Consider the following 16,902-nt stretch of genomic DNA (forward strand, 5'->3'; position numbering starts at 1 on the left):
ACAATACATCCTGACACCTGGCTACCCTTTATACAGGTATTGTTGATCACTCTCTTAAGGGTTTTAAGGGAACTCTTTTAAGGGTTCGGGTTTGGTAGCCTTCTCTCTGTAAGATTTTCTCCTCCAAGGGCTCTAATATCTATATTTGTTCCTTTTTAGAGATTACTTCTTAGTTGACATTGTTCATATTTGGACCTCCCTCTTCCTAAAGTCAAGGGTTAAATGTTTCATCTAAGCATCCCACTAATTGCTTGTCTTCCACTTTGTTCATTAAGGTATATTGTTCCTTCATGACCTGGTTTTCCCCCTACGAGGTTTATACTTGCTTGGTCCTCGGGTGTAATTTCCTTGCTGCTGAACATCCCCATATTTGGGTAACTCATCTCTGTCAACCCTTTGTTCAGATATTGAATTATTTTACTCTTATGAAATTGTACATCCGTAACAACTATCGGTATGTTTTGCCCACCGCTCAGATGGACTGTTTTTTTACTTCCTAGATACGACGATAAAGAAAATAAGATTTTTGTCTTCTTGTTAAGTCTTTCTCTTGAAGTCCACTGAGGGACACGTCCCACCCTTCTGTGTTACTAAACCTTGTGTTCTCGACTGCTCACAAAACCGAGGTATGACAGCTGGAAATGGGATTATACAAGTGCTGGCTTAACATCTTTTGTTTGCCAGTGTCCAAACTTCCTGCAGATGGCAATATAAACCACATGTCCGAGAATTACTACTCTAATGTGTTGCTCAATGGACTTAAATACTCTACTGTAACCACTAAAAATCTTTTCTCATGTTAGGACAATTTTTTAAGACAATGTGGTCTTTCTAAAAAAATTATATATATTTATTTATTTTGCACATTTCCTTCTAGGTACATTATAGGACTTAACAGTTTAAGATTTGATTGCTGGCCTTTCAACTAAAATCCATGCCTTTGGAGTCCCCTTTACTGTGAGGCAGGCCCCCTCTCTTTGTCACTCCCTCCTTAGATTTTTATAGCTGTGATGATTTTTGTGTACTTTTCTAATTTGTCAGTCATAGATTATTGTATCTATAAATTGCCCTTGTGCTAGACTATTAATGGATCGAGAACTTATTCCTTGGATGTAGTAAATTTTTTTGCTGTATTTCTTTAAGTTCATGAACGGACAGCTGCTCATCAGCCTGTATGCTTTTCATTGCTGCTCACCCTAGTAAACCTCTTGTTTTTGCATTGTTTTTGCATCCATTCTACTTAGGTGGTGTGGATGCAAAAACAAGAGGTTTACTACTGTGCAACAATGAAAAGCATACTGATGAGCATCTGTCATCAGGTATCCTCTTAGACTTTTAGCATTTGAAAGCATAGCTTGGTGCTTGTATAGATGTTTGCTGGGTTGTCTGTTTTTGGCTTTTGCTGAATACTGTAACTTCCTATTCAAAGCATAGTGTCTTAGGACATTTTCCTTTGCTGATTTAAATGGCTTTATTAGTGTGATCCCATTTTTTTCATATGAGTCAAGTGTTGCTCAATGAATTGTTTGCTGCCCAATCTGGATATTGTTCCATTACAACCTTGTATGTTGTATTACAGGTCTTTCAGGTTATGGATGAGAAAAAACATCTGTATGCTATAAAGTATGTGGACCTGGAGGAAGCTGACGAACAGACTATTGAGAGTTATCAGAATGAGATTTCCCATTTAAATAAACTTCAGCAACACTGTGATAAAATAATCCGACTGTATGATTAGTAAGTGTATGGAACTATTTGAGGTTTTATGAGTTTTTTATGTTTTAAATATCTGAAAGGAGCCAACTCTTTCTTGCAGTGAAATCACAAAGCAACACATCTACATGGTTATGGAGTGTGGCAATATTGATCTCAATACATGGCTGAGAAAAAAGAAAACTATTAATCCATGGGAGAGGAAGAGTTATTGGAAGAACATGCTGGAAGCCGTTCACACAATACACCAGCATGGTAGGTGACTATTTGATTGCTGACCGTTTGTTTTACATAGCTATATGGTTATTTAAGATCTAAAAAGACAAATGTCTACAATTTTATCTTCGCACAAACTCCCAACTATTTTAGCTTAGAGGAAAGATGAATAAAGTTCCCCAGTCAGCTATGGCTAATTTTACCTTTTCGGGGTGTTTGTGTTTTAAAATCTGTTTCAGTTCAAAAGTGTGGTTTTTTTAGGGCACTTTATTAGGGCATCCCATTTACTTGAATGCAGCACAACAGACCTAAAATCCTTCCTGCAGCATTTTATTGTATTACAGCACGCTGCAATTAGCGAAAGTGCTTTGCTAAGTGCTGCAAAGCAGGTGCATTTGGCTGCATTGCCACAATGTAGTGGTGTAAATGAACCTTTTGACTTTAATAATGCGAGGGCATAACTAAAGCGCTAAAACATAAATTTCAGGATAAAGAGGTCTCTCTCTCTCTTGTTGCTAATGAATTGTAAATGGATTGTTCTGCTTTTTCCTTAGGTATCGTTCATAGTGACTTGAAGCCCGCAAACTTTTTGATTGTTGATGGCATGCTGAAACTAATAGACTTTGGAATTGCTAACCAAATACAGCCAGATGTAACTAGCATTGTTAAAGATTCTCAGGTGAATGTACTTCAAATTTTAAAACATTATGCTCACTGTTCTTTCAACACCCTTGTTTTTAGCATTCAGAATAAGTTGTTTTTCTGTGGGCGGGTGATTTTCTGACGTGTAAAGCTGGTCACAGACCTTACAACCATCGCAAGACCATCTTGCGATGGTTGTAAGGTAATTAAAAAAAACGTACGATCTGCCCATCTTGGACAGGCAGATCGTACTTGCGATAATCGCAAGCCCTCCCCGCTGAGGGGCCGGCTTCCGATGACCGCAATGCTGAACGGGCATACGAACATACCACACACCCGCCGACAATCGTACAATTCTCTGCGGGTTTTCGAACATGTTCCTAAGATAAAAGTCGTGCAACCGTACAGTAGAAAGGGTTGCACGCCTTCTACACGCCTTGCGATAATCGTACGATCACGGGATTTCCCGCGATTATCGTACGATTATCGCAACGTGTGTAGGCACCTTAAGACTATCAACTGAACAATCAGCTTCATTGTAGAGTTTGAATTGTAACATACCTTTTTGTTTAATTATATCCCCCCAGATGTAATCTGCTTGTTTTTGATTTTAGGTTGGCACAATCAATTACATGCCACCTGAGGCGATAAAAGATACCACTTCTTTTGGAGAAAATGGAAAGCCAAGGTCCAAGGTAAAATGTCACCTGGTTTTATTTTCTCAGTCATGTTTCTACTCCGTTTTTTTGTTCTGTTTTTCAATATTTGCCTCCTTCCCTTTACTGCTATGTGGAAATTCATCAATCTTTTTTTAATAAAAATTTGGAGTTGCAAGTACTCTGTATGTCTCTAGGCAGGTAGGGCCTGATTTGATAGAGTGACCCGGGAAGAAGGAAAAAAATGGGTCTGTTTTTCTTATTTGCTTAATCAGTATCTGACCTTGCCCACACTATTTATAAATAACATATAACTTGATACAAGTAATTGTCATCCTTGGGTCACAGTTTATTAAATTTGTGGTTGTATGTACACATAGCCTTGGGAGATTTAATGTTTTATTGTCATAGAACTAGGGATGTCCCAATACCACTTTTTCAAGACCAAGTACAAGTACTTCACCTCATGTACTTGCTGATACCAGTTACTTATATCCCTGGTACTATGGATCATGATTTAACCTCTTCATGTTAGCAGGGGAGAATTTTTAAATCTATGCTGTAATACAGTGGAGGTGTGTGCTGTATATATGTACTACATATACATTACACACATCCAGTACACTATAGCCACAGATTTACAGCAGCCCAGTCCCAGCTTCCCTCACTTAGTTTCACTCCGATCCCTGGTGCCTCAATCAGCGCCTCTTGTAGTCGACGCTGGGCAGGATCACTGCATCGCATCTCGGTGCTCAGCTTGTGGGAGGCGCTCACAATTCTGCCCTGCTAACATGAATAGGTTAAATCATGATCCATAGTACATATACAGCACACATGTCCCGTACACTGCAGTAATAGAGTTACAATAATGGTACATAACATGTAGTTATACTATGGATCATTTAACCTATTCATGTTAGCAGGAGAGAATTGTAAATCTATTGCTGCAGTGAATTGGGAATATGTACTGTACATGTACTATATATAGAATACACTGCAGTAATAGATTTACAATTATCCCCTGCTAACATGAATAGGTTAAATGATGCATAGTACATAATATGTACATAACATGTAGTTGTACTATGGATCATTTAACCTATTCATGTTAGCAGGTCAGAATTGTAAATCTACTGCTGCAGTGCATTCTATATGTAGTACATATACAGTACATGTAGAATGTACTGCAGCAGTAGATTTACAATTCTGACCTAACATGAATGGGTTAAATGATCCATGGTACAACTACATGTTATGTACTATGGATCATTTAACCCCTTTCATATTAGCAGTGCAGAATTGTAAATCTATTGCTGCAGTGCATTCTATATGTAGTACACGTACAGTACATATAGAATACACTGCAGCAATAGATCTTGTTCACACAAAACACTAAGCCCAGGCCCCGTCTTACTTTCTGTTGCCTCGATCGCTGTGCCGAACGATTTTCCTCACGTGAGGACGGCGCTGAGCGGAGGAGCGTTGCGTCACTGCTGTGGGCGGTGCTCCAGGTGGGGTCCTCTGGGCAGTCGCCGGCCACCTACATTAAGACCCCACCTGGAGCACCGCCCACAGCAGTGACGCTCAGCGCCGCCGACGTCCTCGCATGTGAGGAAAAGCATTTGGCACCTCAGAAGGTACAGAGAAAAAAAAAAATCAAACAGAAGCCCATGTGACTGTGGCAATGCAGGGTCACCATTAGGGATAGGGAGAGAGCATTGTCACCCTATAACATGAAGTGCCCAAGCAAGGACCTTCATGGCAGACTTGTCAAGTATTATAATGACAACTTTAGATTTATTGAAATTTACTTTTGAAATTACATTAACATGCTGAAACTTATGTGCAAATGTGAAATTTTATTGGTTGGGTTTACATATACTGTAAATATCCTGGGATTCAATATGCTCTGACAAAACTTGAACACCTCTTGGATGTAAATACTTTTTATTTTATAATAACTGTGTGTGCATTTTTCAGACCACATGTACCACCGTGTTTTAAAATATTGATTTTTGTTTTAGATAAGTCCTAAAGGTGATGTGTGGTCCTTGGGTTGCATACTATATTGTATGACTTATGGGAAGACTCCATTCCAGCATATTACTAATCAGATCACTAAATTGCATGCAATCTTGGATCCAAGCTATAAAATAGAGATACCCGATATACCGGAAAAGGACCTCCGGGATGTACTGAAAGTAAGTTTTCTTCATTCTGACAGACTTGTTAAAGTTTCAGTGTTAAAGAAATTGTTCTAACAGAACGGCCATTTTTTAAAGATCTTGACGGGAATTTATCAAGACTGGAGCAGACAATCTCTGGAGCAGCTGTGCGTGGCAACCAATTGGCTTATCTTTCATTTTCAAAGCTTACCTGAACAGAGAAGCTGGTTGCCATGGGCAACTGCTCCAGATTCTGTCTGCTCCGGTTTAGAGAAATCCCCCCCACGTCTTTGAACCGTATAACTTGTTTTTTTATTAGGGAAAATTAAAGCAGAGAGCTCTGTGTGTGTGTATATATATGATATTTGAGCATTGTGTGCGTAAAAGTGTAGTGTAATGCAGAGCGGATAGAGATTTCTGCTCAGTTTCAAGAGCCCCTTATTTTTCCAGTGCAGTGATTCAGTGTCTGTTATGACAATCAATTACAGCATTCTGACAATGTACATTAGATCCATATTGGCTTAATGTATGAAATTCTAGTTTTGTGAGTTTTACTCTGAATACTATAAAATACAGAAAGCATCTGAAAAGAGTTTGTGCTGCTGTATATGTTGGATGCTGAACAGTAAAAAAAGGGAACCCGTGTTTCCACTATGCTCAATGTTAACTTTCTCCTACATTGATTTTACCCAGTGTTATGCTATAAAACAGTGTTGGAAGTAGTGCTGTTAGTTTTATATCGCCATGATTTATGGTTTACTTACAAATTGTCAATCTTCTTTTTAAGAAATGTTTAATGAGAAATCCCAAGGAAAGGATATCAATTGCTGAGCTGTTGGTGCACCCATATGTTCAGATACAATCTCGGACAGGTATGTAAAAGGGGTCGTAATGAAAATAGTAACTTGAGTTACAGATTGCCTGAATGGTTAAAGGAGAACTATGAGGTGAGTGCTTTTCACTCATCGCCATAGTTCTAGCCGACCCGTGACAATGAAACTGTCACAGGTTGGCTCAGTAGATCGGGAGGTGAGCGAACACATACCGGCGTTCGCTCACCTCTCGATCCTGTCACGGCAGAGAGCCGTGACAGGGGAGGGTCTGGATTCCCCCCTCCCCGCTCCGATCCACCAGCGCTGACTGGCGGAATGGACGTGGGTGGGGGGCGGCTACAGCTGGCTCTGCCTCTAGATAGGCAGAGCCAGCTGTCACTCACACAGCTGGGCGGATACAGACATAATTGTCGGGATCCGCTTCAGCTGCGGCGTCTCAGTATCCCGCAAGCTGTAGCTCGTGGTATACTGAGCTTAGGATGATGGGAGGACGCTAGTTTGTGTCCTCCCGTTACCCTTAGGAGAACTATGGGGAAAAGCCCTAACCCCATAGTTCTCCTTTAATATCGTAGGCCTACAGAAGGAATGTTCAGCTTTTGATGTTGTCCATAATCCCAAAGTTTATTATAGTCTCTGCAGTCTGGTTGATTTGCTCCAAAGTTTACTTTGAAGAACAACTCTGGGTATTTTTCTTAACCCTTGCAGTGGAACTACGCCTGCACTGCAAGGGTTAAGTGCTAGGTTAAAAAAGTTATATTCGCCCAATCCTCTGAGATGGCCGTCTATGACAGCATTCCCTCTTGCCTGTCTCCTCCGGTGCAGCGATTATATGTCCCTTAGCGTCCTCACATCCTATACACTGTATCGAACGTAATGACTCTGGGACCTTGGCCCACTGCAGTGGAGAGGGAGAGAGGCTCCAGAGCTGGTCTAAGAGCAAGCCTGCTCGGGGGATCGGGTGGGTATAACTTATTAATTTTTGAACCTAGCCAAAAATGAGCACTTAACTCTTGCATTATGGGAGTAGCCCCACTGCTAGGGTTAAGAAAAAAATGAACGTGACGTTTTGCTTTAAAATGATCTGCCATTGCTGTTTGTGTTTCTAACTAAGTCTATTTTGTCGAAAGAATTTCAGAAGTCTGTGTTTGATATGTTTTTTGTCTGTTTATTGTGATAGTCTCTAGGAATCAGACCACTAGTTCAGAACTAAGGTTTTTTTCTTTGGCAATGTCTAGTCAAGACTTTATTTGTGAGCTAGAGTGTGGAGGAGGGGAGAATAGGGCAAGAGAAAGGGGATTTTTTCGTTTTTGTACCCATGATATAATTCACATTTTAGGCCTGAAAATTACTTCAACCCCCCACACATTATTTTCTGAAAGCCAAGACTCTGTAGAATAAAATGTTGGCAATTTAAATTTTTATGTTGCACGATATTAGCGCAACGTATTATCAAACCCCATAATGTAGTGAAAAATGCCCTTAAAGTGACATTAAACCCTCAGATTTTTTAACATAAAACAATACTGTAATGTGTGCCTTACTGTAATCCATGGTAGTTTCCCTTCTCTTTGCTGCTCTTCCTTTTAAATCTGTATCTCTTCTCATGCTGGGCAGAACTTCTTCTGTTTTGCAGCAGACTGCCTTGTCTCAGGAATGGATACATGGTGTCTGTGTGAAGGTTCACAACCTGAGCCAGCACTACAGGAAGAGGCACTCAGCTGCAAAGAAGGTATCTCCCAGCATGAGAAGAGATAAGGATTTAAAAGGAAAAGCAACTTCCGGTTCCGGCGCCCGATGAGCTAGACGTGTGCAGCATCGCTCCGTCCCGTACAATCATCGAGCACACTGCCTGGTTCTCTCCCCTAGCTCAAAAGCTACTGAATGCACCGGACCGAACCCTCTGCCAACATGGACAGATTCGTCTCTCGTCCGAATGTGACTAAACAGGCCATCCTACCTCCTTCCAGCGACGGCCTCGATGTGTCCAAGATGGCGGATACGGATGATATGCTGGCATCCTCTGACGAAGCAGTGGAAGGTGAGCCCTCTACATCCTTACAAACGGAGCACCAACACATAGCGGCAGCGGTGGCTGCCTATCTTAAGGCTGACATGAAAGCCATTGTCACGGAGGCAATACAACAGCAGCTGGGCCCACTTAAGCAGACACTGGATTCCCACGGTCACTGCATACATACGACGTAACACAGGGTCCGTGATCTGGAAGACGCTCTGCATGTCACACAGCGCACACTGGACAACACTAATCAATCTGTCCACCTCCTAATGGAGAAGGTGGATGACCTGGAAAATAGGTCCAGAAGAAACAACCTTAGGGTCATCGGCCTTCCGGAAACGGTTCCCCCTGTGGATCTCGTCCATTTCTGTGCCGCAACCATACCGAAGGCTTTGGGCCTGGTGACCTTCTGCGGAGTCGAACGCGCGCACAGAGTGGGAGTATCGAGAGAGATTCAGAAACCTAGCCCTGTGATTGTCCGCTACCTGGACTTCAATGGCCGCAGGCAAATTCTCCAAGCGTACAGAGCCCAACGCAATCTGCTGGCAGAGGGACACAAACTCCTACTCTTTGCTGACTATTCAGCAGCGCTCACCAAGCAACGCAAATCGTTTTCCAAGGTATGCAGGCTGTTGGTAGACCGGCGCATCAAATTCACATTAGCTTACCCGGCGGTGCTTCGCATTTCCACCCCAAACGGCTCTGTGGAATCGTTTTTATCAGCGACACGAGCCATGGAATTTATGATGGCCCCACGGGAAGCACCCCTGGTGTCACCGTCCAAGAGCCCTCCATGGAAAAAGAGAATCTGAGGACACGGGTAGTGTGTCTCCCTATCTCATTTATAATATATAAGCTTCACGGGACGGAGCTGGTCTTAACATGACACAGAACTATTTAGTTTCTTATACTTAGTTCTTCCTAATACCCGTGCTCGGCTTGCAGAGTCAAGCTGTAACGCACGGTTTCTCTTGCTACACTCCTCACTGGGGAAAAAAGGAGGTCGCGTGCACTAAATGGATCTGTTACTACAGTTAACCTTCTGTTATGACTTTCTGTTATTTTTTTTTGTTTTTGTGGTTCATGTTTACTGCCATTAATTGTTTTTGCTTCACCACTAATGGGAGGTTATGCACGAGGCCCTCCTGCTCAACAGCAGTACACCATTCCTTCTATATCCACGTCCAGTGGATCTTCCGTCTCTGGGGCACAGCCCCAGGGGTGGATGGGAGCAAAGGGACACCCATTTACCCCCAATCTGATTTTTTGTTATTCCATGATCCTATCCGGTATCATCATTATCTGGCAATGGGATCCCCATTAAACATAGTGACATGGAATGCCAAGGGACTTAAATCACCCCAAAAACGTACCCAAGTACTACGGCACCAAAAGAAACAGAGTGGACATTGCACTGCACCAGGAGACCCACCTTCCCCAAGAGGATTTCTCTCGTATGCAAAAGGCGTGGGTGGGCAAAGTTGTTGGAGCCCCAGCCAAAGGGAGATCGGCAGGAGTGCTTATCCTAATACGCAAGTCCTTACCCCACACACTATTATCCCAGAGATGTGACCCTCAGGACGGTAGATGGGCTTTCATCTCCATTCTATTGGGTTCCACCACGCTCGATATCTGGAATGTCTACGGCCCAAACTCGGATAATCAGGACTTCTTTGCTTCAATACTATCTCAAACATCTCAAGCATCAACCAGTACCCACCATATCATCAGGGGAGACTTTAACGCAGTCCCGTCTCCGCTGGAGGACAGATCAGGCGGCCAGCGAACCTCACGTTCATCTCCTTCACCCGAAAACACTCATCTAAGCTCTATGATCTCGGCCAGTGGCATGATGGATGCATGGAGATTTCTTCACCCCCTGGAGAGGGCTTTCACCCACTTCTCCCACGTCCATGGATCTATGTGCCGCATTAACCTTTTTCTTTTGTCCACATCTATTCTGTGCAAGACACGCTCCATCTCCATTGAAAATATGGTTATCTCGGACCACTCCCCGGTACTGTTATCTGTTCAAGACCTTACCATCTCTACCTCCCAGGTATCCTGGAGATTTCCCACCTATTTGTCCAAAGATGACTCCTTTCAGGCAGAACTTAAAATGTGATGGTTGGACTATCTCTCTCACAATTCTATCCACCTTGACCAACCCTCACTGTTTTGGGAAACCGCTAAAGCTGTCCTACGCGGTAGGATCCCGGCATATGTTACCTCTCGTAAAAAATCCACACAAAAATATACTGCCTCTTGCTCTGAGGCCAGGGAAGCCTACGTTAAATATAAGCTATCACTCTCTAGTGCGGATAGAACCCGATGGATACAGGCTAAGCAGGAGTGTGATCATTGGCTCCTTCAATATGATCGCTTAATCAGATCTTACAAGTCGTCGGAATTCTTTCGATTTGGAGACAAGTCGGGTAAGCTCATGGCCAATTTGGTGCGGGTGAGTGCCCCGACCTCTCACATTCTCAAACTTGCTGACAGTGCGGGCAAGATACACAATGACCCTGCTGGCATCGCTGATGTATTTTGTACATACTACCGCAATCTTTACATTGCAGATGATGCCAGGGCTGGAGACGGCCTGCAGTTTCTGGACTCCCTCTCCTTGCCCTCACTGTCAGCAGATGATGTAATCCTACTGAATGCAGAGATCACCCTGGAGGAGGTCAAGGAGGTTATCCGACTCTCCCCTCGCTCCAAAGCTCCCGGCCCTGACTGCTTGTCTTCCGAATTTTATAAGCTACTGGCAGAGGAAGTATCGCCGCACCTGCTGCGACTGTTCCATCACATTCTATCAGAATGGACTTATCCTCCTACATTTAACGAGGCTTATATGAGACTCCTACCTAAAAAAGGTAAAGATCCTCTTCAGCCAGGATCTTACCGCCCGATCTCATTGTTGAATTTAGATGCCAAGTTTTTGTCCAAAATCATGGCCATCTGTTTGTCTAATATTCTGCCTAGTATAATGTCTGATAACCAAGCAGGTTTTGTTACAGGTTGCTCTGTGGGTCTAAATATCCGCAAGATTCTGTGCACCCTTGATGGTACGAGACTGTCGGGGCCTTCTTCGCGTCCAATGGCCTTGTTGGCTCTGGACGTGGAGAAGGCTTTTGACAGTATCTCTTGGCAATGGCTTAGAAATGTATTGGTTAAGCTGGGATTTTCTGGTACTTCACTTTATTTCCACCCTGTACACATCACCTGAAGCTAGAATATTCACCTCCACCTCTCTCTCACCCAAGATTGATTTACACACGTGTACCATACAGGTCCCCTCTCCCCGTTACTTTTCAATATAGCTGTCGAACCACTCTCCCGTTCCCTGTTGTCTCCTGCACTGTTCACTGGCTATAAATTGGGGCCCCATGAAATCAAGTCAATGCTCTTTGCAGATGACATAATGTTGGTTCTCTCTGACCCTGAAGCTCAGATACCAATCCTGTTAAACCACATATCAGCATTCGGCACATTCTCTGTCCTAAAAATTAATCTGAATAATAGTGAAAAAATTATCCTATCCCACAATCCATCCCCAACCCTATTATCTGTCATAGCTGCTCACAAACTTCAACTCCGACAGCGCTCCATCTCCTACTTAGGAATTCAGATTCCCCTCATCACCCCAGAACTATACACTTTAAACTTTACCCCTGTTATTCATAAAATCATAAACAAATTGTCCTCATGGAAACATCTACCGTTATCTATGACAGGTAGATGTCATCTGATACGTATGGTAAGCTTTGCGCGCCTTCTCTGTCCTATGCAGACTTTGCCCTTACTACTTAAACATAAAGATACAAGACTTTTAGACACAGCCTTTGCCCAATGTATTTGGAGGGGCAAAAAAGCTTGCATAGCTCTCAAAAAAAATGCAGAAGCCCAAGACTCATCTAGGTATGAATCTACCCAACATTCAACTATATAATCTAGCAAGTATATTCCCACACATAAGAGATTGGATACTAGACACCTCTTTTTATTCCAATACTCTCCTAGAGCAACATCTGGCACACCCGTGGTCCTTGGCTGGCACCCTTCACTCTTCCTTACACTCCCTACCTCCCCACTTAAAATCCCATGTCCTCATAAAAGATACGGTAATCGCGTGGAAAGAAGTCAGAAAACTGTTTCATATGCCGGGCACTATCTCTCTCTGGATGCCCATAACCTCTTCCCCGGCCTTTCCTGCAGGGGCCGACTCCCTGGTCTATAAGAAATGGTATTCCTTAGGCCAGTGTTTTTCAACCTTTTTTGTGCAAAGGCACACTTTTTTCATGAAAAAAATCACGAGGCACACCACCATTAGAAAATTTTAAAATTTTTTACCTCTGTGCCTATATTGACTATATATAAAGTAATTCTCTTGAATAGGAATCAAATAAACACAAAGAAATTATTTTATAATGACTTTATTATTGTTCATAATTCTGTTCAATCCATGACTTAACTTCACACTTCACACAAATACGTTTTAAATTCAAACTGTTGCACTGACGTAGCCCTGGTTAAAGTAGGGTTCAGTGGGGTCTCACTAGTCTTGGTTAAACCCCACAGAGCCCTGGTGAGACCCTACCAAGCCCTGCTTTAACAAAAGCGAGCTGCCGGGGTGTACGAGGAGGCGTGGCCAGGGCCGAGGGAGAAGCGGCCCGGCCGTCGGAGGTGACGTCTGTCCGTGACGTCACAGGATCTCCGACGCAAGACCCGGAAGCCGGCGGAGAGGTGAGTAACTTTGATCGATCAAAATAATTTTGATCGATCAAAGAAATTAACGATTTATTGACGGCACACCCGAAAATATCTCACGGCACACTAGTGTGCCGCGGCACAGTGGTTGAAAAACGCTGCCTTAGGCATCCGCACTCTTAAGTGATGTTCTCAAACCACGAGGCGAATGCATGACCCTCGATGAACTGATCGCTAAATTCCATATTGCCCCCACCCATTTCCTACAATATGCCCAACTCTCCCACTTCATCCGCATCAGCTTCCCACCACCTGGCCGTACTTCCTCCCCCCAGGCCTTTCAGCAATTACCGACTCCCTCGACATCCAGATTTTCCCTGTCTAACTTGTATCTTGTCTTTAGAGATACTTACCAACAGCTTGATAGCTCCATACCACCTTTTGTAAATTTGTGGGCCAAACTAATAGGTCACTTCCTGGAGGACACATATGCTTGTATCATGAAAGGGTGGCAACAAATTCGGAAGCACGTCGTTTGTGAGTCTTGGCGTGAACTACAATTCAAATTATTCCACCGGGCCTATTATGCCATTAATTTTGCGCCTGCTTCCCCCTCACCTGAATGGATTCAAAATTGCCCCAAATGCGCCACTCATCACCCTGACTTTGTTCATCTGATTTGGTCTTGCCCTAAGATCAGTGATTTCTGGCACCAAGTTGTAGACTACATGAACTCCTTATCCGGAGAGGGAACCCCTGCCCCACTTATGCCTGTTAAACGATATCCCTCACGGGCCCTCATTACCAATGGGCTCTGGATGTATTATGATCCCAACGCATAAGTTCTTTTCCTCCTATTAAAATATGTCCCATACCACTAGGATCCGTATTGCATCCTTTCTACCCTTCTGGATTATCAACAACCGATTGAGTTGTTGAGATGTTTGCTATACTGATAACGGATGTTCTCACAGCTGTTTTCTACTAATAGTTGAGTCGTATCAGTATATAGCCGTTATCCATTCATGTCATAGAATGTATTCAGCATATGCCACTCTGTTATGATGGTTTTACATGTATATCTGACTGAAAATGTTTGAAAAATGTCAATAAATATTACATGCAAAGAGAAGGGAAACAACCATGGATTACAGTAAGGCACACATTACAGTATTGGTTTATGTTAAAAAATCTGAGGGTTTAATGTCACTTTAAATGCCCCAAATCACAATTTAAATACCAATTTTTTTAACAGAATTAAAAAAGATGAGTTTACAACGAGTAAATAGATACCCAACATGCCCAGATAAAAAATTGTGTGCTTCTGTGAAACTACAACAAAATTCAGTACCCCAAAAAGTCCATAGATGACGCTTTAAAAGCCCCCACAGGTCGTCAGTTTAGAAATGCACATAAATATTGGCCTTAGAATGTTTGCTCTCACTCTGGCGTGCAAGGCGATATCCAACATGTGTATCGCAATGGTCGTTTTCATACGTAGGTGCACCCGACGCATGTTTACGTGAAGACGCGGGGGACTTTAAAAAAAATTCTTATTTTTACATTTATTTCATTTAATATTAATTTTAAAAACGTATATTTTTTTTTATTTTTTTTTTTAACTTTAATTGCTAACACATAGTATCGCCTTTTCACTAGAAATAAGCTATTGAAGTGCAGATTACACTTCAATAGCTTATTGCTGGGCTTCCGGAGCCCAGCACTGTCGGCTATTGGGACCGGAAGTGATATAATCTGCATCGCTCCTGGCCGCACAGTATGGGGAGGGGGGATCAGCGAACAGAGGTTCGGTGATTTCTTCCCCAGCTTCCCCCTGACACCAGAGAAGCCGGGCCTGTTAGAGGGACAACGGAGCCCGGGAAATACGGCGGGGGTGTCGGGGGGGGTTTGGGTGTGACCCGTTTACCGGCTCGGAGATGCAATGAGTCGACAGCTGAGTTGACTGATCGCTTCTTTTGTAAAGCAGACAGTCGGCTTTACAAGTTTAAACAGAGTACCGGCGTCTTTAGCTGCCTGGGAGTCTGTTTAAACGGGCCTGGTGCCAGTGACGTACTACGGACATCACTGGTCACTAAGGGGTTAAAGGGGGAAGGGAAGGAAAAGAAAAGGGAGCCAAGGATGTGGGATAGTGCCCACTTTGGGTGCAGCTTACTGCATGCATTATGCTGCCTATCCCATACTTCCTCATAGTTGTCTAGAGTGTTGATCCTATCAGTGATGTTCTGGTGACAACACTACTATTTTGTATTTCCCTCACTTTCTGTCTTTGTAACAGTGGTGGTCACCAGAAAAAAATGCTGTGAGAACGGTGGTCACCACTAAAAAAAAGCTTTCCATTACCCCTCCTCCGGTCACATTTTAGGTGGTGACATGGTGGTGTGATATTTTTACTGTATGTGGTTAAACTCAAATGTCTTAACAGCTAATAAAGTTGTTTTTTGGTTGTTTGCTTGGTGTTAGATCATATACGAAATGATGCTGCAGAGGAGATGAAACGAGTTCTTGGACAACTCATTGGACTGAATTCGCCAAATTCTATATCCAGAGCTGCGAAGGTGAAAAACTGGCTTTAACATTAGATGCGATCATATTTAGCTGTAGGCCAGCACCGAAGTACTGTTTGACATGAATGTCATTTATTTGCTTTCCTCTACATGCTAAGGTCTACTTGTTATCATATACAGGGTTTCCCCATGCTTTCCCAATAACTATACTGATGCAGCATTTTTTTTCCCTAGAGCGTGAGTGAATAGTAGCTATTAACTTTTACTGCCGATGATTCATTGCCTTTAACCTTGCCTTTTAGTATCAATGTATTGGGGTTGTACTGTTGAGAATGAGACTATGTATTCTAAAAGGGTTCTTTTCATTCAATAAGTTGATTACCAACCATTGACATTTTTAATTTTTTTATTTTACAGAGTTTGTATGAACAATATAACAGTGGCAAGGGCTTTGATTTGTCCACGGATGGCAACCAGACCAGTCAGAACACATGGACTACTAAGTGATGTGAAATGCAAGACAGAGACATTTAAAAACTTCCAGAACTGCTCATTGGTTGGAGGTCTGTGCCCAGATCCCTGTGACCATTCTAAAAGTGAAGCCTCTACTTTGTTTTCCAGTATCGCTGGCACTGTTGGCTTGTAAATAGAAGTGCATGTGCACAGTGTGTGTATAGTTTCTGTTCTTTTCAACAATATTCCCACTCTTCCTGTACCAAACATAAATTCACAGAAGTGATGAAAATGATATATTCTGCTGACCCTCTCTAGTTTGACATCCTTTCCAGTGGAGTATTCTGGATTGTTACAGTAGCACACAGAGAAATTGAGAATTTTTAATATACTCCATTTTTTTTAAAGAAGGCACATAATGGAAAACGTAAACAATGTCTGGAATTCCTTGCCATTTAGGGCTGGATTCACACCCTGCTTTGTGTTTCATTGCATTTTTACATGCGTTCTCAACCAGGTGCTTTTGTGCATTGATCAGCCCTACATGATGCTTTAAAACAAATTGACACCACATGTCAGCTAGCAGTGGCTAGTCTGCATACTTGTTTTGTCGGGTGTTAAAATATATCGGTGTGATTTGCCTGAACAGCTGAAATGACCACATTTCCCGTGGAATACTTATTTCAGGCAAGCTAAGATTCTCATTATTCCATACGTATTCATACAGTGTAGATTTCTGCATTTTTCATTAACACTGAAGTCATTGCACTCCACTTGAAACGACACGAATTGATACAAAACAATCTTGGTTTATCAAACTCCAACAAATCATCAACATCCCTGTGTCAAATGTGACTTTTAGGTTTCCAACTCTTAGTCTGTGAAATAACAATCCACGTTCTGTAAATATGTTACTCTTTAATATGTAATTTGTGTATATATGTAGTTCTAATGCTATTTTAAATAACCTCG

At 42.5% G+C, this 16,902-nt stretch overlaps 1 protein-coding gene across 1 annotated transcript in view; it reads left to right on the forward strand.

The window, feature by feature from the left end:
- TTK (TTK protein kinase) overlaps positions 1-16,233 on the forward strand; it is a 38,057-nt gene extending 21,824 nt beyond the window's left edge. The window contains exons 14-21 of the mRNA XM_018552707.1: positions 1,580-1,737; positions 1,817-1,968; positions 2,484-2,608; positions 3,186-3,266; positions 5,252-5,428; positions 6,180-6,264; positions 15,434-15,528; positions 15,895-16,233. Coding sequence (XP_018408209.1) covers positions 1,580-1,737; positions 1,817-1,968; positions 2,484-2,608; positions 3,186-3,266; positions 5,252-5,428; positions 6,180-6,264; positions 15,434-15,528; positions 15,895-15,984 — 963 coding nt within the window. The 3' untranslated portion in view covers positions 15,985-16,233. The remainder of the gene's footprint in view (positions 1-1,579; positions 1,738-1,816; positions 1,969-2,483; positions 2,609-3,185; positions 3,267-5,251; positions 5,429-6,179; positions 6,265-15,433; positions 15,529-15,894) is intronic.
- The last annotated feature ends 669 nt before the right edge of the window (positions 16,234-16,902 follow it).

The sequence above is a fragment of the Nanorana parkeri genome, unplaced genomic scaffold, assembly GCF_000935625.1.
Source record: "Nanorana parkeri isolate BGI_ZX_2015 unplaced genomic scaffold, ASM93562v1 scaffold96, whole genome shotgun sequence".
Lineage (NCBI taxonomy): Eukaryota > Metazoa > Chordata > Amphibia > Anura > Dicroglossidae > Nanorana > Nanorana parkeri.